We start from the raw sequence: 23,482 nt of genomic DNA on the forward strand, positions 1-23,482 counted from the left end.
GGCCACCAAGGACTTGGTGAGCGGCCTGGCAGTGTCTGAGAGGGGACTACAAGGAAAACAGAAAGGGGCTCTTACTTGGGAACTGAAGTGACAGGATGGGGGGAATGGATGCAGACTGAAAGGGGTAGGTTTAGATTAGATATTGGGAAGAAAATATCTACTTTGAGGGTTGTGAGGCACTGGCACAGAGAAGCTGTGGATGCCCCATTACTGGAAATGTCCAAGGCCAGGCTGGATGGGGCTTGAAGCAGTCTGGTTGAGTGGAAGGCGTCCCTGACCATGGCAAGGGGGTTGGAACTGAACAGTCTTCAGTTCCCTTCCAGCCCAAACCATTCTGTGATTTTATGACTGTTGCTGCCTCTTTCTGTCCCTGCTATTCCAGCAGCTCTTCTGATGTGCCAAGCTGCTGGAGACAAGCCCTGCTGGCAGACATGCTACCCCTGTGCATTGTGGCCCCTTCCCTTCCCTTCCCTTCCCTTCCCTTCCCTTCCCTTCCCTTCCCTTCCCTTCCCTTCCCTTCCCTTCCCTTCCCTTCCCTTCCCTTCCCTTCCCTTCCCTTCCCTTCCCTTCCCTTCCCTTCCCTTCCCTTCCCTTCCCTTCCCTTCCCTTCCCTTCCCTTCCCTTCCCTTCCCTTCCCTTCCCTTCCCTTCCCTTCCCTCACGAGGCTCACCCAGGCCGCGCCCCCGTGGCCCCTCCCCGCGCATGCGCGTTTCGCGCCCGCCGTGCGGGTGACGCGGGCCGGGCGGGGCGGGCCGGGCGCGCGCGGGGAGCGGGGCCGCGCTCGGTGCTCGGGGACGCTCCGGAGCGGGGCCGCGGCCGGGGCCGGGCGGCCGCAGCCGCAGGTGAGGGAGAGCCGCGGGGACCCGGCTCGGTTCTGTCCCGCCTGGGGGCGCCGCGTCCTGCGGGGCCTCTGCGGCCGCGGGGGGAGCGGGGCCGCGCTCGGCGAGCGGCGCGGGGGGGCTGCCCCGAGGCTCTCCCGGGCTGCTCGGCGGGGCTCCGTGCGGGCGGGACGGGGCCGGGCTGTCCCGGCTGCGCCCGGGGGGCGGCGGGCGGTCCCCCCTGTGCCGGGGGGCGGTGTGGGGACCCCGCTGGGCAGGGAGGGAGGGCAGACGAGGGTGCCCCCATTTCAGCGGGTATCCAGCGAGGGGTGCCGGGGCAGAGCCGAGGTGCGCCGTGCCCGGCGGGGCAGGGACGGGGTCCGGCAGCAGCGGGGTCACGGCTGGCAGTGGCCGGGGACACGGCGGCAGTGTCCCGGCCGGGGTCGCGGCTGGCGGCGTGTGCCGACCGGGCTGCGGCGCTTGTGCCGCTCGCAAAAAGTATCTTTAACTCTCCTTTTCCAGGCTTTGTTGTGCAGCCATTGTAATCGTTCTCCTCCTTCACCCAGCCCGTTCTGCTCGTCAGTGTTTATTGTTCCCTGGTCTTTAAATAGCCTGGATGAGGTCGGGGTGCAGGAAGGAGTTTTGGGGATTAGTTCTGAGATGCAGCCATTAGAAAGGGGACGTAGCTGTAGGTTGTGATTAACTTGTCAGTTTCCTCTTCTCACTGTTCCCATAAAATTTAGGCCAAGCTCTGTTTTTAGTAGGTACTGTTCAGGACTTTCCGTCTCCGAATGAGAAGTGCGATGCCAACTTAGAAACTCTAGGAGTTGGCTCGGCTCCTTTGTATAATTCAGGAGACGCAAGGTGCACATCTTTTTCAATTTTGTATGGCAAAGGGCTCTTCAGTTTGGATGTTTGAGTATTAATGAAACTGATGCTGTCTTGGACCTGCTGTGAAATCTGCATCAGAAATACTTCCCTTACTCATTTAAATACGCCTCATACATTTGAATAGAATGCCACAGAAGAGTTTTCCTTATGCTTTCCCCAGTGAGCTACACATAGAGATAATGCTAATGAATAACCTTCAGGGCACTCTTCCCACTTCTCTGATTTCATGGTAGAGCTTGTTCTGCAGTCCTGTTTAATACTAGAATATGCTGCAGAGTGTTGATAGTAAAAAAAAATAAATTGTGTAGTAACTTGGATTAAATGCTATCCCGAATGCACTTCTTGTGATCTCTTTGATTCTGTAATTTTCAAAATTGTGCATCTAAACGTTTTCCTTCGCTTTTAAAGTTCAAAAAATTGTAGTGAGGTGCCAGCACAAATTAGCAAGCTGCTCTGCTTCAAAGAAGCAAGACGACTTCTAGTGAGCCAATGACACTAGGTGTCAAAAATGAATTAAACTGACTTTGCCCCAGCCAGCTCTTTTATTATTATTACTTTAAAGAATTTCTTCTGCTCTTCTGTAAAAGATTCACTAAACTGAATGTCATCTGAGGCCGTAGTTCATCTGTACCTGATCTGCAGCAGGAATAGTGGCCTGGAGAATTCTGCAATTCACACTATCATTGTCACAACCTCTGGTGATATATGAAGCAGATCAGCAAATGTGCCCAGCCAGAAGAAAAGGGTTATGCCCAGACTCCCTGATCTGGTTTGTGGTGGAGTCCCCCAGATGCCAGCAGAGCACGTCTGTGTGCTGATGATGGGCACTGGGATCGATGGTGGGCACTGGGATCGGTGATTGTTACTGGGATTGATGGTGGGTACTGGGATCGATGGTGGGCACTGGGATCGTCTCTGGCAGCCGTGGGGGCAGAGCAGGGCAGGGAGTACGTGCAGCTGGTATCGCTACCGGGGCAGCATGTGAGCCTCAGAGGGGAAGTGAGATGCAGCTGCTGCAGGAAGGGTTCTTCTGCTGGCACATGACCTGTCTAGAGGCACAGTGGGATTGGGCATACAAAGTAAAGCCTTGCCTTTTCCCCCTCAGTTCCAGGCCAGGTTGGATGGGGCATTCAGCAACCTCATCTAGTGGGAGATGTCCCTGCCTATGGCAGGGGGCTTGGAATGGGATGATCTTTGAGGTCCCTACCAACCTAAATTGTTCTATGAATTCTTGTCACAAGCATGGTTTTATTTTGTTTTGTTTTCCAGCAGGCTGAGAAAAATTCTGGAGTTCTTAAAAAAAAATCAACAAGCTATCTCATGTTGAATGTTTCTCAGTGTAACACGGTACTGGTTTGTGTTTGACAATGGCGATCAAGCCCTGGTTGTTTGGATCTAAAGGTATAATCTCTGTTGTGTGAAATCAGAGATCACTGAAGTTACCTCCAGGGCTTTATGTTCTTGGTGTGGTCCAGCTGTTAGAAAGGGATCATTAATCAACACTGCAAAGAAAGTGTTGCTAGAGATTCCAAAGGAATCTGCAGTGTGTTCAGTGCTTCTGCTAGCACTATATCAGCTCCACAAACACCACAAGCAAAGCTGTCAGAAGTGCTTATGTTTTCCATGGTTGTTGGGTTGCTGAAATAATTGTGATGCCTAGTATATGGCTTTTTTTTTTTTTTTTTTCCTTTACTCTTTTAGATGATATGTCTGTGCTGGCAAAACTTTCTGTGAAACTGCACTATGGTGAAAATTGAACAATTACGAAGTGTTTTATGAATAGCAGCCTCAGAACATATTCAGTGTTTGGCTGTTTCACTGTATCAATAGTGCAAAACTTTCCTAATGACTCTTAATAGCTTATCAGAGTTGATTTTGACAGCCTGGGGCTGGGTTCACAGGGATGGATGCTTTTATCACAGATCTGGCATAGTGTTTATGGGTGTCAGTGTGAGTGGGAGGTAAAAGCTTAAATAGACGGGGCAACATATGTTCTGCTTTCCTTTCAAGGTTCTCTACTTTCAGGTTTTTTTTAATTCTCACAGCTGTATTGCATTGTCAGAGTACTGACTGGAAACATTTTCATGGATTTCTTTTTAACTATTTGTGATGCAACAGGTTTATTAAAGTTGTGAGATTAGAGCTTTGTGGATAAATTAGCAACACTGCTATAGAAGAAATTTTTCTCTGTATATTGGCTAGCCCTAAGCAACGTGTCTTTGAAAAGCTATGAAGTAATTAAACAATGTTAGATTGTAGTCTCTGGGAGCAAAGGAATGCTTTCAGTGAGCATTCAGGGGAATTGAGAATTTTCACGGTTTTATCTGAATTATTACGAATTATGATTATGAAATTATTCATTATTATGAATTATTTTCATAAAGCTTTGTCTCTGAAGGCCGTACTCAGTAGGAGGTGTTTTGGGGTGCTAGTGTGCCTATGCCAGGTAGTACAGACAGGTTATGTCCTGTATCAGGGGCTTCTGACGAGGGAACCAGGCTCTAAGTGCATTGGGGTGGGAGATACAGGGAATTGGAATGTGTGACCTGGTATTGGTGACAGAAGGTGTTTCAGAAGTGGATTTCCTGAAGATATCTTTTGGATTTTGAGGCTGGAAGGGGTCTATTTGAATCCAGGAGGAGCTTGAACATGTGACAAAATTTAAACCTGACTCCTTTAATTGGCTTGTGTCTTTCAGAAGCCTAATTAAGAAAATTTGGGTGATTTTCCATGTTCAGTGTCCTGTAATGAATTTGATGTCTTCGATGCCTGTTCTGAGAAGCTGTTTTCAAGTGAGTTGGCTGTACTACTTTTTGAAGAATGCCCCAGCTACTGATTTGTATTATTGATGTTTTTGCTTTAAACTTGCTGTAGGAAATATGTAATTTGATTTCTTTTTGTGGAAACAGTGCTTTGTTAATACTAATGACAATGGTCATATGATTCCTTAGGGCTTTTGTTTTACCTTCTTTGTGACTGATGCAGCTGCTTGGTGTGGTATGTTCTGTAGTTGTGAAATGTGAGATTTGTTCAGCAATGCCAGCTATTCTGCTTGGTTTCTTTAATGTGAAATATTTAAAATATGAACATGCTTATGTACAGGAGAAAGTACAAATGAAAATAGCTTGTGAACAGAAGTTTTGCTTTTAAATAAGTTCTTAGAGCTTTTGCTATGACTTGCAGTTGCTTAAATTTGAGGGAAAATTTCAGACCTTTCTTCATTTCCTTACTAAAGAGCATCAGTCTTACCAGGTGCCCTGTGCCTGCTTGAATTGTCACATTGCACATTTTGCTAAACCCTCTCGAGGTTCCCTGCTCTGGAGAGGGCCCAGGCAGTGATGCACATGGAAGGCTACTGACAGAGCAAAACTGCTGCTGTTGTGTGCAGGTGTGGATGGGACCAGAGCAGAAGTGGCTGTCAGTAGGCAAAGCAGCAGGACTATTTACTCATGATGTCAGACACTTGCTTTGGCTCCTGCCTCCTGGCATATGGACTTGTTTGTCCTGCCTCTCAGAAGTCTCTTTATTTGCCTGAAGTGGGAGGTGTAAGCTGCTTTAGGACAGAGGTCCTGTCTAAGCTGTTCCACCCTGCAAGAAGAAAAACAGTTGGCACAAAGCTCATAAGAATGTGTTGCATGGATCTCATGGTTAAAACCAAGGATGGGTGATTTGAGTGCCTATCCTTGCTTGCAGGACTTAAAAGTATGTGTTCTAACAAATATTGCAGTGCTCAGCTACTCATTATGTGATTCTTGTTATGAATGTTAATTTCCATCTTTGCAGGGCAGTGGGGGATGAACTTTGTTCCTTTTTTCTTGGTGAGGAAAATAAACTCATTTTATCAGTGTATTATTCAGAAATTGCAGACCAGGATTTAGCATCTTGACAAGTGAAAACCATGGTGCATGGTAAATGAGCTTAATTCACACCATAACCATCTGGTCAAGTGCAAATTGTTACAAAGAAGGTGCCATGTAATGAAAAAATTCTGCAGAATGAGTGTGAGTGATTATGATTAAATATTAGAATCTTACAGGCTGAAGAAACCCTCAAGGATAAATGTGAATTTCAACCTGGTTCCTTTTTCCTGGTTGTTCTTTGGGATCTCCATGCAAGTGGTGTGCTCTGGTTTAAGTTGAATGTGTTCCACATGCATTTAATTTAGTACTGTGAGAACTTTGATTCCTTTGAATAACTGACCTTATCTGATAATACTAATGGGAGGGTATCCAGCAGTATGTTATGATGATGATGATCTGAAATACCTGGCATGTTTTTACTGTACTGGCTTTTCTAAAGTTGAACCTCTGGTTCTGTTGTACATCATCACAATATGTTTTTTATATTTTGAAATAATTCCGTAAGAAAACAATGCAAAATACTTCTTTTAAATTTTAAACTTCCTCATGAACTTGTGAGGGATTGAAAATTAAGCAGAAGATTCACACTCAGACAGCAAAATCTGATGCTGGAGGCTTTGGGGACAGTTTGGTGCTGCAGGTGCTTCATCAGATGCGCCTTTGGGTGGTCCTGCCCTGTGCCTGATCTCCTGCTGCAGCTCCGCTGGCAGAGCTAATGCTTGAGTGATTGCAGGATGATTTCTTTCATGCTGCTTAGCTCATGGGAAACTTACCCACTCAGTAATGTTTTTATCAGTTTGCTAACTCACCCTGTGGCTACACCTTGCTATTGCTCTCACAGGTAGAGGCAGGAATTGTGTTGTCAGGAGGTGAGTGGAGAGAAAGCAGCACGGCTTCTCCCGGCAGATGCTGGGGATGAAGCATCAAACTCAGCTCAGCAGGACCAGGGCATTGCTCCCACTTCAAACTTGTCATGTTTCCAGATGCCTTTAAAGAGCTCTCCCTGGGATTGCTGTTCTCCAATTAGCTTTCCATCTGTGAGGAAGAATGATCCATGTAACGCTTAAATTGATGTTTTCAGGTAAATGTTTATATTAAAGCAGAAATTCTACACTACATTAAGGTAGGGGGAAAACTTTTTCTCAGTTCTGGAGGATTCAAACACTGACCTGCATCCTGCTGACAGACACCTGGCTCTTGAAGGGAGCAGGAGGGAGAAATGGGTTGCTTTTCTGCCTTGTCAACTTCTGGCTTCTCAGTGCCTGACTCTCAACCAGCTTCAGTGTTACAAAACACATGGTTCTGGGCAAGTTTATGGCTGCCCACAGATTTTGAATAGAATTGAGGAAGTGAGTAGCACATCCGTTATTTAAAGAAAGCTGCAAGCGGCACTAGAATCCTACAGACGTGGGCATGTGTTCTGAATATATATTTCTCTTTTTATTTTAGAAGCTGATTATCCACCATGGTGCCAGAATTGTAGACTTGTGCTAATAGTTTATGCCTACCACCCCCCTATCATCCTTCAGCTCAGTGTTAGTAACTTTTTGAGTAGTAGCAACTATAAGTTACAAAATACATGTGAGGTTGCATTGCTGACACTTAGTAACAACTGTATTTTACTGCATGTTTATGTTGGAAGCTTTTAACAGTAACAGTGTTACCACTTTTGCTCTCCTTAATGTTGAATTTATAATATAGCAATGATTTTATGGTTAGAAATTTAATCTGGGCTCTTGTGTTTGCTGTTCTAAGCAAAGCTTGTTTTTATACAGTGGAGTTAAAGTATTTCCAACAGGGTGTATGTCCTATGAGACATACAAACAAAAGACTTCGCAAGCTTACACATTGAAGCTGGAAATTAGGAATCAAACACTTAAACTACAAAGGAATTTAGGGATAAATCTAGATAAATCTGCAGTATTAAATTTACCAGGTTGCTTGAGCTGCCTTATGGTGCTCCCTTGCTCAGATTTGTCACGGGGAAGTGTGTCAGCATTCACTGTCATTTGTTCCTTATTAGGCTTGGGCAGTACCAAACACTGAAATCTGTAACGATAAAAGGATTATCATGGGGAGTTTTGTGATCCAAGTGAGACTTGGTGCCATATTTTACTCCTGAGTCTGAGAATTTTGTCCTTAATGTCCAAACAGAGTTCTGTTTTTTAGAGGATAAGAGTAATGAGATGATCATTTTGTCACCTGTCTTGGGGTTGGTAGAAGTGTTGTTAGCTCATCACTTATCTCAGTGATGTTGATGGTATCACTTGCTACAAGAGAGCCTGGCCTCTATCTTTGCTAATATTTTTCAGGAATGGTTTAGTACCTTGTCTTACTGTAAATTTTGATATGTGGACAAGTTTGCTGTGAGACTCTAAATGAACCATGGCTCATTTAAAATAACCTCCCGAGCACTTCCCTTTAGCATGAAGGTAGGGTCTCAGAGGTTTTGTGTTCCTACTGCAATTCCTTATCATTTTTTTTTGGTAGTGTTCTAGCTGGTATGTCTGCCTGATGATAATTAAGAGCCACATTGATGCACCATGACCTTGTTGTGATAGTGCCTCCCGTGTGCAGAACAAAAAGGCAGTTTCTGTTCCCAAATCTTGCTGTGCTGCTGTAGTCTTTCTTCCACTAGTTATTTTTCTGGTGTTTGGTGGCAGTGGGTGGGGTTGGGTAGGCCTGTATAAAGGAACAGTTATCACTGTTGGTAACACCTTAGTAAGCAAGCAGTCTAGCCTGTGGTGGGAACATTTTTCTCTTTCTTGTTGCCTTAGGGTGATGTGGTGGGCTTTACCAGCATCTCTTGCCTTCCTCCAAAGGCACAGGTTTGTGTGAAGTATTATTGTAGGTGCTCACCTGGCTGTCCTGTCTCATGAAGCTCCAGGTTGTCTTTTCTGAGAGAAAGGGCTGAGCAGATGTGCACTGGACTTGCCCTCCTCTTAAAATTGATTTCTTCGGTGATAATGAGTGTGCCAAATGCCCTGGCTTCTTTTGGGATGACAGCAGGGATTTCTTGTCTGCTGCTGGCTTTCTCTTGCTGTTGGCTATCACTCCTAATTTGTAGGAGGAGAAAATATTTCAGTAAGGGGGTTGTAAACTTTACCTCTGGCAGCTTAGACATTTATGTGAGCTCTTCTGCGGAATGTCAACCAAAATAAGCTGGAGTGGTTTAAACAGCCTAAATAATCACTCTTTGTATTGGTTGATCCTGAGTAAATAGGTTAGAAAGTACTTAAGAGCAGCTCAGCTGGAGCCTTATGGCAGAGAGCAGGGACAAGCAGTCAAGGGTGCTGAGCTCTTCCATGGCACAGCTGTTCCTAGAGGAGATCCAAACCTAGGGCAGAGATTCACAAGCTAAAGGGCTGCTCAGAGGCAGAAGTGTGGCTTCTCCTTGCAAATAACCCTGCGATTACAGCTGAAATAAGAAAATCCCACTTCATCATCCTCATGGGGTATGAGTGTATTTTCTGGTTAGGCTGTAATGATCTGCTGTTGTGGAGTGAAAGAAGTGATTAAATTTAGACATATTTTGTGTGGAAGCAGAGGATGGCAGTGCTGGCACCCTTCTGGTGGTGCTGCCAGGTGCCAGGGCATGTGGTGTGGGGCTGCTGTACAGCAGTGTCTTGTTTTCCCCATGTGTGTACAGAAGAGTCCATGGTATGGTTGCAAGCAGCTCCCACTACTAGCTCAGATTGTTTATTCATTAGTAAAATTAATGGTAGGAGGGAGTAGGGCTGGAAAAGGTGAATGTGCAAGTAAGAGGTTGCACGACAATACTTTACAAGGAGTCAGGAATAAATAATGTCAGAAAAAGAAATGGGAGGAGGAAAAAATGAGCTGGTCAGAGGAGAAAATTCTATCTTTGTATTGACTTCATTGTTTCAGTGCCATCCCAGATGTGTCTAACAAGTCTGACTTTGTTTGAGATTGTCATTACTAAGAGCCCTCCACAAGGCCCTGCACTGTGGCGCTGGTGTGTGGCACTGGAGCAGCCTGACACGGCTCTGCCACCCTGCAGGTGGGGAAAAATGTGCTCTTAGGGCAGGGGGGGAGCTGGATCTTACTCCTAGTTTTAAAGTAAATAAGAAGCCACCAGAAACTACTTTCTAAGTTCATGTCTTTCTGGCCTTCTTCACCAAAACAAACTGTGCAAGAGGCTTCCTGGTGAGCTGTGTGTGTCATTCCTGACATAATGATATTTTAGTTCTGGAGCTTGAGTCATTCTGATTGATGCCATCCATAGCTGTGCATACATAAAAGCAAAATAATTTGTCACATTTTAAGGAGGAGTGTCAAAAGCTTCATGAAGTAAGACTGTCATAGCCTCTCATCTTCAGGTAAACCCTTTGTTTTGGTTAAGAAATTTAAACGTCCCATAGTGCTTCTGATCCATTATTATTGGTTAGCCTGCATTTTCCTACGTGATTTTGTTGTTAATATTGCTTTATTGTTTTAACTGGATGCATAATTTGATTGGCAAGGGCTTGTAATTAAAAAAATACCGTTCCTTCATTGAACTACAGAAGTGACCCTCACTTACTGGTGCTAACAGTGTGAGAATATGGGTTGCCGAGTGCAATGTTTCCATTTTTTTCATTTCTGAGAGGAAATGCAGAAGAAACGAAAGCCAGCAGCATTATTGCCAACATTTCTTCACCCTGCTTTATGTTAGAATGAATTTAAAAAAATTAATGCCAGTGCAAATAACAGCACTGTTGATTGCTCCTTGTGTTTTGGGGTAACTGCCTGCTGTTTCCCTTTCAAATTAGTTGTGCTATATTTTCAGCATTAAAAAGAAATGCGGTGTCTCCTCTTAAATCCCTCTAGCCCATTGTTCATGACTGTAAGATGACTTTTCACTATAACTTTGTGCTATTTCAGCTCTGCTGTGACTGGTGCTCCCTGTGCAAGCCCAGCCAGAGCTTCCTGCTGTGGTAACAGCTGCTGGGGGAGTTTGTGAGAAGGGGGCTTGGGATCACAGTGCAAGGTATTACTTCTGTTAGGACTTCTGTACCTCCTGTGGCTTGTATGCATTTCATGATTGACAGGAAATGGTGGCTGTGGTTCTGAGACAGTGACTGCCTGAGTAGCTTCAGAGGAAAAATTAGAGCTGACTTTTTTTCTTTTGTGCTACTGTTGAAATTGATTTTTATGTGGAGCTGTGATCTTGTGGGATTCTGTATGAAATGTTCCATCACATGGAAAAGAGCAGGATGCCACAGATTTTTAGTGAGTTATGTGAACTTTCCCTTCAGGCAAGAAGCGGGGCTATCCAATTTTCCACTTGCACAAGAGACAGAGCTCAGAGGGCTGCAGAAGCCAATAGTTAATTCTGTTGGAGATGCTGTACCCTGCAGTTCTTTAAAATAACATGTACAGTGGATAATAGTGTGCAAAACGTATGTGACAATTTTTTTCTCTTCCCAAACCTTGTTCTAGATGTCAAAATTAACCTGGACTACTTGGGAATGGCGAAACATAGCCCTGGGATCCTGCCATGAACAGTAAGAAAGTTGAGATACTTTGTGTATGCAAATAGTTTTCTTTTATTGACTAAACCCCAGTGGAACCATTCCTGTGGAATCCATGTGGAATTCCAGTGGAATCCATGTTCAGTTAACACAAGCAGGCAATGCACTGTGTAGCGGGGTGTGGAGGTGCTCCCAGCTCTCCAGACAGAGGCAGCACAGTAGGTCAGAGGGGTGGATCAGCAGGGGAGCATTCTTGGGGACACTGCAGTGGGGAAATGTCTGCAGACAGCGTGGCATTGGAGGTGGGAAGCTGCTATGGGTGGAGCATTAGGAAATGACTGAGGTGGTAGCTGAAGGATGTTTTCCTGTGATGTGTAATTATACTGTGAGACACAATTGTTACCTGGTGTATAATTATATCAAGACTCCATTGTCATGGGCTATCTTGAGTGCAAATTGGATTGAAATGTGATTAGACAAATTAGTGGAAGGAAAAGAGTGAGTTTTGAAGTGCTCAAGGGTGAATTCCTGATGCAGTTTGTGGAAGGAAGTCCCTAAAACCCTGGCAGGGGGAAGCCTCCAGAAGGCAGTGTCCTTTCACTGTCACTGCTCCTGAATTGACTGCTGTTAGACAGGTAGCCTGGCTGATTAGGTCTTCAGTCTGAGCTTTCCTCTCTCACTTTTGTGTGGTGCTTTTCTTATATGAAACTTAGTATGTAACAGAGGTTGATTAAACAGGTCATGTAGCCAAGAAAGCAAGATAGCTTTAAAGATATTCTTGAGTGTTGATCTAAATATTCAGATATTTTTGTGTTGTTGGTAGCCTGAGACTTCCTAGTTTGAGGAATATGTAAATATTCATATATGTACATGCTCTGTATTCTTTACATAGCCTTTTCCAGATGTTGCAGTAGACATCCTTAAATTAGCACATTGAAAATTATTCTGATTAATTTTCCCAGTACAAAATAGATGACTTGAGAGACTGTGTGGGTGAGTAACACATTTGTGAATTGTCAACAGTGTCTGCAGAAAATTTACACAATTTGTCAGCCTTCACTGGGACAGAAATTAGAAGGCTTTTGTATTGTTACATATAATAATTTGGATGTAGTCCATTGGAAATCTCTTGAAAACTCCTGTAATCTAAACTCTTCACAGCAGTGTAAATACTTAACATGCAAATGTTCAAATGAAAAAATATTTGGTTTTGGTTTAAAAAGCTTGTTTATATACTTGAGATATTAGGCACTGCTAATATCTCGAAAATATCAGGACTCTCTTTTGGTGAATAAACTATAGTTGTTCAATTCTTGTCGATCAAATGTAGATCTTATTAGGAAAGCTGATAAAGACACAGGGGACTTAGTGCTTTGTTCAAAGTAGGATATGTAACTCACACAGATTCTGCTAAAACTGATTACTTTTGGCTTTCTGAGAAGTTTGTTCAGCTTACCTGAAAAAGATAGATTTATATATTTGTAGAATATTAAATAGCTTTGAAATTTTTCTAGAATGCAGCTAAAGCTTCAATTTACTTTTTCTGATCGTGGATAGACTGAACTAACAGTTTAAGCTGTGTTGCTCAGAGGAAAACATTCCTTCATTTTGAGCTGTCTTATTTAGCAAATTCACTATTTGAGAGGTTCGGACATCTGGAATGATCCTGGGTTTTTTGTTCCCTGCCAATCAATTATCTAAAGGTTGTGTGGCTTCTCTTCTGGCTTTCCTTTCAAGGTGGTTATTTGAGTTTAAAAAGCTGGACTGTTGTTGTACTGGTGTTAAAGATCCTTGTGTTTGGGAGGTTCTTAATGTCCATTTCTAGCATAAGTATCATCAGAAGTCCAAATCTCATTTTGCTTTTAAAGCTGTTGTGTTAGAAGACATCTGTGTGCCACTAACTAAAGCTGAATAACCAACATGTGAAGCATATCTTACTCAGGTCTCATGTAATTTGTGAGGCTTATGATAAGGCAGTGTGTGGTGTGAGCTGTGTTGTGCTCTGGGTAATTTCTGACCTAGTGTGTCCTGAATTGCCAGTTCAGTGTTTGTGCCATTTCAAGGTCTGCTCAAAAAAAGCTTTAGGAAGAAAATAAAACTAATGCCTCTTAGTTGATCTGCAGCCTGGTATTCCCTTATCTTCCACCTTTGCCCATAACAGCACTGCAAAATTAGGAAGCTTGCTGACAGTGGTTGGTGCTGGAAATCACACTGACTAACTTGATTAGGAGCATTTTTCTCAGGCCTTTATTTGCATGTGTAGATTTTTCTTCTCCCAAGGATGTAGCTTAGGAGAAGCCTCCAGGTAAAGGACATTGTTGGTGGAAGTAATAGCAGGTGGGAAGGCTTGGAGGAAGACTTGGAAGGTGGATAGTGATTCCAAGGTGGCTTGCCATAGGGATGCTTGAATGGTAGCAATAAGGAAATACCAAGGATTCAGTTTCTCACTGATGCAGGTGGTTCTGATATTCTGGTATGTGATACAGAAGAGGGTGCCAAAAGGTTTTACAGCAGAAAAAGGGAAAATGGGCTTTAATGTTCTATGGTTTTTTTGCTTTCATTGCCATGATAATGTATATATCATTATAATATAATGTATATATCATGTTAATGTATACTGGCTATCCAGGAGTCACTTGTGAAGACTGGAAGATTTCAGTGTGCTGAGGTGTATGTGCATTGTTTTACTAGGAACCTTCACAGGCTTTTACTTCCTGTTTTTATCACTTGTTTCCAGTCTGATGTGAACTGGCCTTTTCACTAATACTTCCAGAGTAGTAGTCAGTGCCTCTAAATCTGTGACACAGACTGTCCAGAATGGACTTCCTGGCAAATGGAAGCAATCCATGGAGGGTAAGACCCCTGACTTTGTACTGTCAGCACTCGTGGGAGATAATGATTAAAAACCTTCCTCCAGTTATAAGCACAGAGACAGAAGCTCACACTGCCTTTAGGAGAGGGGTGGCATGGAAGCTGCTTTAGTGTCTGGACATGGGCAAACAGCAGGAGCTGGGCATTGTCACTGGTAGGGGCCTGCTCTGTTGTGGCTGTAGGAGCAGCAGCAGGAGAACAGCAGCATTTTGGGCAGCTGCCACTGGCAGAGCATCTGTGTGCTGTGCACAGCTCTGAACAATGCTTGGAGCTGCAGCTGGGGGTGACAGGAGGGTACAGATGTTTGAGCCAAGGGCAGAAGAGACAGAGCAGTGCTGCTGTCCAGTGAGCAGAGCAGATGTGAACCCAGGGGAGTCGCCCCTAACCTGCCAGGTCATGGTGGCTCTGGCAGGGAGCTGGCTTGTCTCACGCTTGCTTTCTTGTGATTTTGGGCACTGATCCCTGCTGCATCCTTGTCCCCTCTCTGTGCTGGCATCTTAGACTCATTATCACTGTGGTGTGTCATCTGCAGCCTATTCCTTGTCCCCCTCTTTGATCCCAGGCTGGGAATGCTGTGTGGGGACATGATCTTGTTAGGGCTCAAGGGAATTAGGAGAGAAGTCCATTCATTCCTTGGGACTGGATTATGCTAAGCTGTAATTGCTGAAGCTCCCAGTGTTAAGAGTATAATATAAGGGCATTCAACCTAGGTCTGTTAGGCTTAGCACAGCTATTCAGTATAACACAGCATTTTCTTCTTGCCTATGGTGCCATTTTAAACTGCAGGTCTTTTACTTAGGTGTGATTTATATGTGGTGTATTAATGACTCCATCTGCTTCAGGGAACTGTTTTCTCTTTCTGTGTGAGTGAAATGCTATACCAAGAAGCTTGGGGTTTTTTTAATACTTGAAGTATTACTGAAGACTTCTAAGTTTGTGTGAGCATGCTGAAGCTTGTTTTATTTTGTGTTCTTAAAAATAGGTTGAATAAAACTTTTATCAAACATATTTTTAAAGTACATGAATGAAGGCCATTCTGTAACTGCAGTTGAAAAGCATGGTAACACTGGTTTTGGTGGGTTAGCCTTCTTCACATAATGCAATTGCAAAATTTCCATTAGGATAAGATCTGTTCTGCTATTTACAGTTGTATTCCAACTCTTGGCTTCCTTTATGACACTGAGTTTTTCAAAATGCAGGACTTTGGCTGACTGAAGCTAATTGGTGGCTTCAGTTGTATTTTCTGTAGTCTACAATATGGGGTTTCTTTTGTGTCTGGACTGGTTTTTTATGAAAAGTGTTTAAGTACTTATATACTTCTGGTTTGTGGGTGGAAGTTAGTAAATTATTCTACTTGGTAATGATTTTACCAAGTAGAATAATTGGTGATAAGAATAATTGGTGATAGAATAATAAGGTGATAGTTGATATAGGTTAATGCTGCTCTTGAGTAATGCAACTCTGATGGCTGTTATAAAAACTGGGAGGCTGTACGAAGTTCATGCTGAAAATGCCTACATCAGGCTGGTCTGCATTTGACTTCTAAGATGAGAGTACCTTTTTAGGCATATACTCTCCATATTTAGAGAGATTCTCTTATTATTGCTTCTTTAGAGGTTAAAGCCATTCTTTTAAGAGCATAGTTCATTGTCAGATTTGATCAGTTGCTGCTGGAAGGGACAGTGCTGCTTCCTTCTCTCTGAGCACAGTGGGTGCCGGGGATCTGCGGCTGCTCCCGGAGAGCAGCAGCTCCCTGTCCCTCTGCTGGGAGGCAGCCCTGGCTGTGCTGCCACTGCTTCTCCCCTGCCAGCTCTTGGCTCTTGGCTTCTGCAGCAGGGTGGCCTGGTCCAGCACAAGGTAGGCAAGGGGTAGCTGGATGAAACTAAATAACATGGGACTGTGTCCCTCAGCAGTGTTTCCAAGTGAGAATTGAGCCTCTAGCTCCCTTGGATTTCATGAGCACTCTGTTTTGTTAGTTTTTGGTTCAGGTTGTCTGCTGTGCTGGAGGAAGGACTGTGTTACCACTGAAGGTCAGGCTCAACCCCAGCATCTGCTTTGTGATTTCTGAGAATCATTTAAAGCCAGTTTTGCTGCTGTAGGAATGATGTTTGCTGAGGTCTGGCCTCTGACCTGACGAGTGTTTCTCCTGTTCCCTGGATGCTCATGTTTGCCCCTGAGGATGTGTGGGCTTGTTCATTTAAAGGCTTCCTAGGCTGTGCCCTGCACACTTTGGCACTCCTTGGCATGTCTCGTGTCACTAATTTGCTGCTGTTTCTGTAGAGCTGGCTGTAAATGATACAAGTAACCTACAAAAGCAGTGTGCACTATCAACCTTGAGTAATCTAGAGCTTCCTGACAGATGAATTACAGGCATAAAAATAAGTTTCACAGGGCATTCACCACATGAGTTGCATTCAGTGGTGTATGACAATGAATGAAGTATGTTTGCTTTATGGAGTTGGAGCTAGAAGTAGTTTAACTTCTCATGAATGCTCAGTAATTTTACATGGGTCTCAACCACACCTCTTTTAAATTGTCTTCCTGTATTCAGGCTGAAGATGGTTAGAACAAATGTAATGTTTTATATAGGAAATGAATCCTTATTCATTAATATACGTACTTCTTTTTGCATTTCTGAAAGAATGATGACAAAATATAACAATAGCTACAAGAGCAAACCCTGCAAACCAGAGACCTTAGGACCTTGCACAGTAGTGAGAAATTCAGCTCCTGGCAGGGGGATGCAAGTTTGTGCTGGTGATCAGATTAGTCCTTTCTGTGGCAGAGGTATAAGCAGAGGTGTGAATTTCTGCTGTTTCTATGCTGGGAATGTAGAATCAACACTGAGGATGATAGAAGCTCTATTGTTAAAGATGAAAGTTAACTAAAATTTTTCCGAGTATGAAAAATTCTATTTTAACGTAGAATTTTTTTGATCCCTTCATACTGTTGTGTAAGGTATTGGTCTCATTAGAGAAGCTTGTAATGTCCACAGGGTGGCAAAACAAGGACTGAGACTTAGGCACCCATCCTAATTGCTGTAACCACACTGCACAGCACATGGGGATTCACAAATAGTGGAGCAGTGATGAGCAGCTCAGGTGATGTGGCACTTTCTGAATGCTAGTTTTGTGATGGAGGATGGATAAAACCCATCTTTTTTACTCAGCAGACTTCTTTAACAGAGGAAAACCTAATTTATTTGAAACAAGATGATGTCCTGAGGTGTAGCAACACCAAGATTTGAGAGCCACTTTATTCTGCCAGCTGCTGTAGTATCAGTGGGAGAGAGTGGGCAAGTTCGGTGCTGTTAAACAATTCTGTTTGATGCTGTCTCAGTTGTGGCATGTTTAAAGTATTGCAAAGCACACACTGAATTTATAATTCATGCTTACAAATACTGTGTGCTATTTCCTTCCACTAAATGTCTAAATCTGCTTCAGCAAAATAAGATTTTAGACAGGCTCTCAAATTAGGAGAGCTTGTGCCTACTCTAGGAAGTCAAAATTTTGTCATGGTACAGAGCAGTTGAAGGTGAGAGGATGATTTGTAGAAACTTTTATTTTCTGTTATATATAAACTGCCACTGTGACCTTACCTAAAAATTTGCTTTACTGTTTTAAAAGTATTGACTAAGAGAAAGGAATTTCTTCTTTGGGCTGTGAATTAATAGAAATTGCTTTAAAGAAATACCCAATGCATAGAGCTACTAAGTTTTTGTCATTCAGTTATGCTTATAAATGTAAAATATATAAAAGACCAAAAATCTGAAGCATGGCTCTTTTCGGTGGTATTGCATAGTTTATATTTTGCAATGTTTGCCAATAAATAAATGTCAGCAAATAGAAATGTTACAACTTTTTCATTGTCTCTTCAAGTGGAGGTATGATTTTATAAGCCAGAATATAGTCTGCAGTCTTTCATTTTGGTTAAAGGCTGTAAGATACCATACTCTTGAGACACACGCAAAAAAAAAGAACTAGGAGTTTGTTTATCAACTGGATTGGATTTTAGAAATGGAAGTCATTAAGATTTTGGCCTCTTCTATACAAATTAATGTGATTACATCTTGCTTATAAATAATTTGAGCTGTTTCCCTCTCCCTTAAAAGGTGGCTTTAATGAGTCACAGCTTCCATTTTAGTAAATTTGTCATGGGATAGGCAGGCTCAGGAACAACTGGGTTAAACCAAGAGATTATTTGGAAAATCTAGGGCATGTGCTCTGTGTTCACTTGATTAGTTTTCATAATTCATCCTTGTTTCCACAGCAAAGAGCAGCCTAATGCGTGCAAACAAGAAGCACTTTTCTTGCTTTTGTGCTCCTTTATCTCTGTAATTTTACCAGAGAAAGTAAGTGAAATGGGGAGATAGATAGATAGATAGATAGATAGATAGATAGATAGATAGATAGATAGATAGATAGATAGATAGATAGATAGATAGAGAAACAGAAACAGTGTGTGAATGTTTGGAACAAATCTTGGTTTGTGTTGTGAAAGTCCATGGGATCGGAGAGCCAGGTGCTATTTGGGGATGTCTGTCTGTGACTCTGCTTCAGTTCTTTTCTGTTTGACTACAGGTGCATGAAGAACAGAGGAGATATTTCCGCTTATCAGAGATGATGTGGAGAGACTCTTTGTGAGTAACTGATGTGTGTTTTCTAAAAAAGCCCAAAATGCTAATGTGGGAATTATTATTTTTTTTTATTATTCTCCAACTTGGAATAACTGTGCCATTTGTCTAACGGTTTCATTTGGGTCTGCAAAGCTGTGAGTGGAGAGCCCTTCATGGGAACCATGGACAAAGCTCATTGTTGAAGGAAAGAGCTGGAGGACAGAGCAATGTATGGTTTCATAAGTAATTAACCACAATCACTTCTTGTCTGTGGTGATCAGTCTGCCAAAGGCTTTTGCTGTTAACTGCTGAAAGTGCTCTAGACAGCAGTAAAACCTCTGACGTGGTGGGTATGAGGAACCTTTAGCAGGGTTAACTTGTTACTTACAGAAGATTATTCTGCATGTCAGGTTCTTAACACTTTATAGTCCTTGTCCAATTTTGGATTGGGAATAGTAGCAGACAGTAGAAGCTTTCCTGAAAGTTTTCAGTTCTTGTCTGCTGGAACAAACAACAATATTCTGGGATCAAGCAGCTAAATCACACTCCTAAAATATTACAGGAAAGGAAGAACCTCCATGATGGAATGTAATTGTACCTAACTAAGTACTTAAAGGATTTGCTTTTGTGGAGACAAGGCCATTTTTAGAGAGCACAATTAGGTGATGCAATGTCTTATTTTTCAGATGGAGTCCATAAAAATGCTGTACTTTTAGTGCTGTAGGCTCCTCAGCCAGCTCATTCCTTTGGAGTAATTAGTCCCAGTGTTTCCTTTTTTTTTGCCAGATTTCCAGTAACAGTTGTGAATTAAAGCAGCATGTTATTTTAGGATTTTCCATGATAGTTTTTGTGCTTCTTTTTTTTGTGTAAGTATAATATGAGTAATGTGGTGTCAAGTGCTTTCTTTTAAACCATAAACTTTGATACTCTGGAGCTGCTGCTTTGTTCTAATGATAATTATCTGGGAGAACAGTGCCTTTGTGGACAACTTCAGTGCTTTTCTTGGCAAGGAAGAGCTGAAGTTAGAAGAACAGCTTTTACCACAGGCACCTTGATTTCTAAGCTTTCTGATGTTTCTAGCATTAAAGCTACACGGTGAAATTTTTTTCTTTGTTCTTTTCTTAAATTGAAGAAAAATCCTTTTATTACAATAGACTAGTAATTGCTTCAGCTCTTAGGTTGGAACCGGTTTGGGTTCCTACACACGGTTTACCTTTCTTGTTACCTAGATCTAAGAGAAAAGTTAAATAAATGGTTTTTAGACTTCCCTCTTCCTGGAGCCTTTTGGATATGTTCATAGATATGGTTTTGTGATCTGTTTAGTAACTAATTTTTAAAAAATCACTATTGCTTAATGTCCTCATTCTAGTTTGGCATCTGCAAATACTGCCTGATTTGAAAGCCTGTCTTGCTTTCACTCAAGAGAAAATCAGCTTAAAGATAATATTGGCTTGTAGTCATCTTTCCCTTGGCTTCTTCCAGGCTCAGGAAAGGCTGTGTGAGGATTTCTTTATAACAATCTCCTGGCCAGATGCCTGATTCTTTATGAAGCAACAGGAGAAATCCTTGTCCTGATCCAGCTGACTTACCCAGGAGAGAGTGTTGATTTGATTTACTCTGTTCTGTTGAAATCTCTTGTGGACAAAGTCTGTGAAGTCTTAGCTGCAGTTGGCTGAGTAGCAATGATAATATGCAATATTGTTCATTATTTCATTATTTTTAAAATAAGATCTCTTTAATATTATCTGTTTAATAAAATTGGAACTTGATAGTTTTTTTTTTCTTTAATTAAACAAGAAGTTTAGATGTAAATGTTCCAAGTATCAGTCTATATACCTTGAAGTGTTCTTATGGTAATGCTACAATTATTGATAATACATACATTTTTCCTGGAGCTTATTTACAGATGTTGACTATATTTTAGTGAGGTCATTTTCAGTAAACACTTTCTGTAAAATAGGCAGCAGTTATTTTGTGGGGCTAGCATTTAATCTGTACAGATGGTCACTGTTAAGGGCCTTTCAGTTGCACAGCAGTCAGCTTTTCATGGTCTTCATCACTGGGCTGGGTCAGGTTGTGCCCTGATGCTTGAGTGGATGAGGTTTACAGTCAATGACACCCAACATGAAGAGTGTTTTGGAATTTTCTTACATTAATACTCCTCTTTGTCAGCATTACTAGCTGCAATAACAGGTAATATCTTTGTGGACAGATTCCATTAGGTCTTACAGCATTATTGCAAGGGTGAATGTGTATAAAATATAATGGGGTAAGTTGAGAATTGAATTTAGTTTTTGGTGCAGGATTGAGCTGAAGGAACTTGTTCCTTTTTCAGTTCTGCATGATCGTAACCTTGGCTTTAACCTTTATACTGTAATATCTTGAGAAGTATTTATCAAATTTGTGGGCTGTATAAAGGAAATTTCTATTTGCCTGTTGCTGTTGTTATTTTTGTGGTTATTACTGTGTACTTGATGTGTAGAATTTCTGGTGAAAAATGGAAAAACATTTTGCCCTTTGAATGCTCAAACAGCAGGTTTTAAAGTGCTTGAAATATATACTGCAGCTGAGTCCATTAAGTTAAAAAATAGCTTTGCTAATAAAGAACAAATGTACAATAAAATCTTTTCCATGTAGTATTGACTCCTAAAATCATAAACTTCAGAAATATTAATTCTTAGGTGTAGTGGATAATATTTAACATGAAGTTCAACCAAAATGCAGAGATGCACAGCATTCCCAGTGCTGATTTTTTTTTCTGGCCAGGCTGAATGAGGGTGTCTTGTTCTGCTTGGCAGCTGCCCATGACTGAGTGAGTCTAATTTGTACAACAGGAAAAGGTACTCGAGCTGTGCCCTTGGTAGTCAGCAGATCAGGGGTGTATGTGGCAAGTTGGACACTGAAGGGACAGGTTGTATCTAAGCTATTCAGTTTCCTTATAAATGGACTAATTAATATGTTCTGGTGGCCTTTCCTCTCTGTAACCACATAAAGCTTTTTATGCTCTTAAAATAATTGACAGCAGCTGGTTTCATACCAGGATTTTTTTCACTTGGTTGTGAGGAAAAGGTGGGATCCAAGTCTCATGGTCCTGTTGTCTTTGTGGAGCCAGTATGGGTTTTTCTTTCGCTTTGCTGGATTTCTTATGTACAGTTTTTTTCTTACATGCAATGCTTATCTAATCAACCTTTTGTCAGCAGAGTTTATTTCATCACTGTGGATTTATTAAGTGTAGGTGATGATGAATGAGCTTTAATATGCTGAAGTTGTAGCCACAGGTGACTTATATCAGAGAAAGGCTTTATCAGGGTTGGAAAGTGCAGATGAAATGCAAGTCCTTTAGAGAACACTGAAGAGGTGGGAAATCTCTAAGTTCACAAACATTTTAAGAACACTTCTAAATTAAATTGATTAGATGCTCTTAGGCCAGCTAGTAATTTGATTAATTTCGCCATAGATATGTGAGTTTAAATTTGGTTCATAATGCAAATCCAGGCATGAAAATGTTGATCATCTGACTTAAAATTCAGAAGAATATTTCATTTAAGACAGTATTTTAATACACATACCTCAGCATTGTTTAACTTCTGCTTTCTGGTACTTTATGTTCAGTGCAGAGGTTTAAGGCTCTCCTTGCACAGAGCCCTGACCTGAGGTCATCTCCTGCATGGGGAAATGGGGGAGTTTCAGGTGTCTGCCCCATCTGAGGTGAGGTGTTGGTGGGAAGAGCTGTCCCTGCTCTGTCTGACTTAGACACAAGGCAGAGGATGGAAGTAGTGTCACCTTCTAGGCCATTAATATGGACAGAAAAGCTCATTTGGAGCAGATAAACTTTAGAAGTAATGTACAAGGAGAGGAGGGGCCTCAGATGACATGTGGCAGACAAGAGATAATGGATTAAAATTTCTGTAAAAGTGTGTTGCAGCTATGTATTGTCCTGCATCTCCCTTAATGTATTAACAGACAGATCTGCTTTGAAACTTAAGTTACGTAAATCTTTATGTAAAATGCGACCCTGTTTGCTTTGAAATTTTACAATGACTCTGGTATTGTCAGACTTGTCCCTCTTGGATTTCAGTTTAGAAATTGGCCCCTTGCTGCCAAGACAGGGATTGACTTGAGAGCCAAGATGCCAGTGTACTTAGGCAGTGAAATAATCCTGTTTAGCTTGGGAACACAGAAGCACAGTTGTGTTCCTGCAAATGTTATGCAGGGTTTGAAATCGCTGAATGGTTTTGAGCTTATAGATTAGATTTCATTAAGACTGTAGAAGGGTTTTCCTTTCTCCAAGGAACAGCACAGGAGGTTTATTTTGCTGCTGTACAATGTCTTATTAAAGGTTGCAGTGGCTATGCAGTGAAGCAGTTTGTATTCTGATTTAGTACATGTGTCCTTCTGAGTTGTTTTGGGAAGTGTTTTAGGATGGTGAGGGCAAAGCAATAGATCCTTTGGAGCTTTACTCTCTGCACATTGGTAATGTGTCCTTTGCTGGGTTGCCTCCTGCTTGCCAGGGTGTGTTTTTCACAAGGCAGGTGTTCACGCTGCTTTAGCAGCGCTCTGCATGCTGTACAAGCTAATTTTGCAGTAGAATGGTTTACATAAAACAAGAATTACTTGCACTGATTTTAAATACAGCTTTGTATTATGGAGTTCATTGTAGTGAATCCTGTTCCATTAGTCTCACTTCCTTTTTAGTGTATGTGGCATACCTGAAATTCGCTGCTTTTAAAATGGCATTTCAGGAAGTCTGAACTGATCCAACACATGCTTACTTTGCCTACAGCTGAATTTTGATGAACTAACTCTTCAGTGCAATATGAAATGTGTTGTTTTTTGTTGTTTATTCACATATCTTTCTTAAAATTTAATCTTTTTACAGTTTTGCACAACTTATTAAAAATTGCTTTTACTTCAAGGACCCAAACTGATAGTTTGGTTGTTGATTTTTATTTT

General features: G+C 42.0%; 1 protein-coding gene across 9 annotated transcripts in view; it reads left to right on the forward strand.

Moving 5' to 3' along the window:
- The first annotated feature begins 738 nt into the window (after positions 1-738).
- Positions 739-23,482, forward strand: part of KLHL13 (kelch like family member 13) — a 76,838-nt gene continuing 54,094 nt past the window's right edge. The window contains exons 1-3 of one of the 9 annotated variants that reach the window (XM_058847860.1): positions 739-842; positions 4,408-4,501; positions 11,012-11,076. In XM_058847860.1, the coding sequence (XP_058703843.1) occupies positions 4,457-4,501; positions 11,012-11,076 (110 nt within the window). In that variant the 5' untranslated portion in view covers positions 739-842; positions 4,408-4,456. Of the gene's footprint in view, positions 843-4,407; positions 4,502-11,011; positions 11,077-18,494; positions 18,554-23,482 lie in introns of those variants that run through there. The other 8 variants (XM_058847861.1, XM_058847865.1, XM_058847866.1 and 5 more) reach the window with 8 other exon arrangements.

This window comes from Poecile atricapillus, chromosome 12, assembly GCF_030490865.1.
Source record: "Poecile atricapillus isolate bPoeAtr1 chromosome 12, bPoeAtr1.hap1, whole genome shotgun sequence".
Classification (NCBI taxonomy): domain Eukaryota; kingdom Metazoa; phylum Chordata; class Aves; order Passeriformes; family Paridae; genus Poecile; species Poecile atricapillus.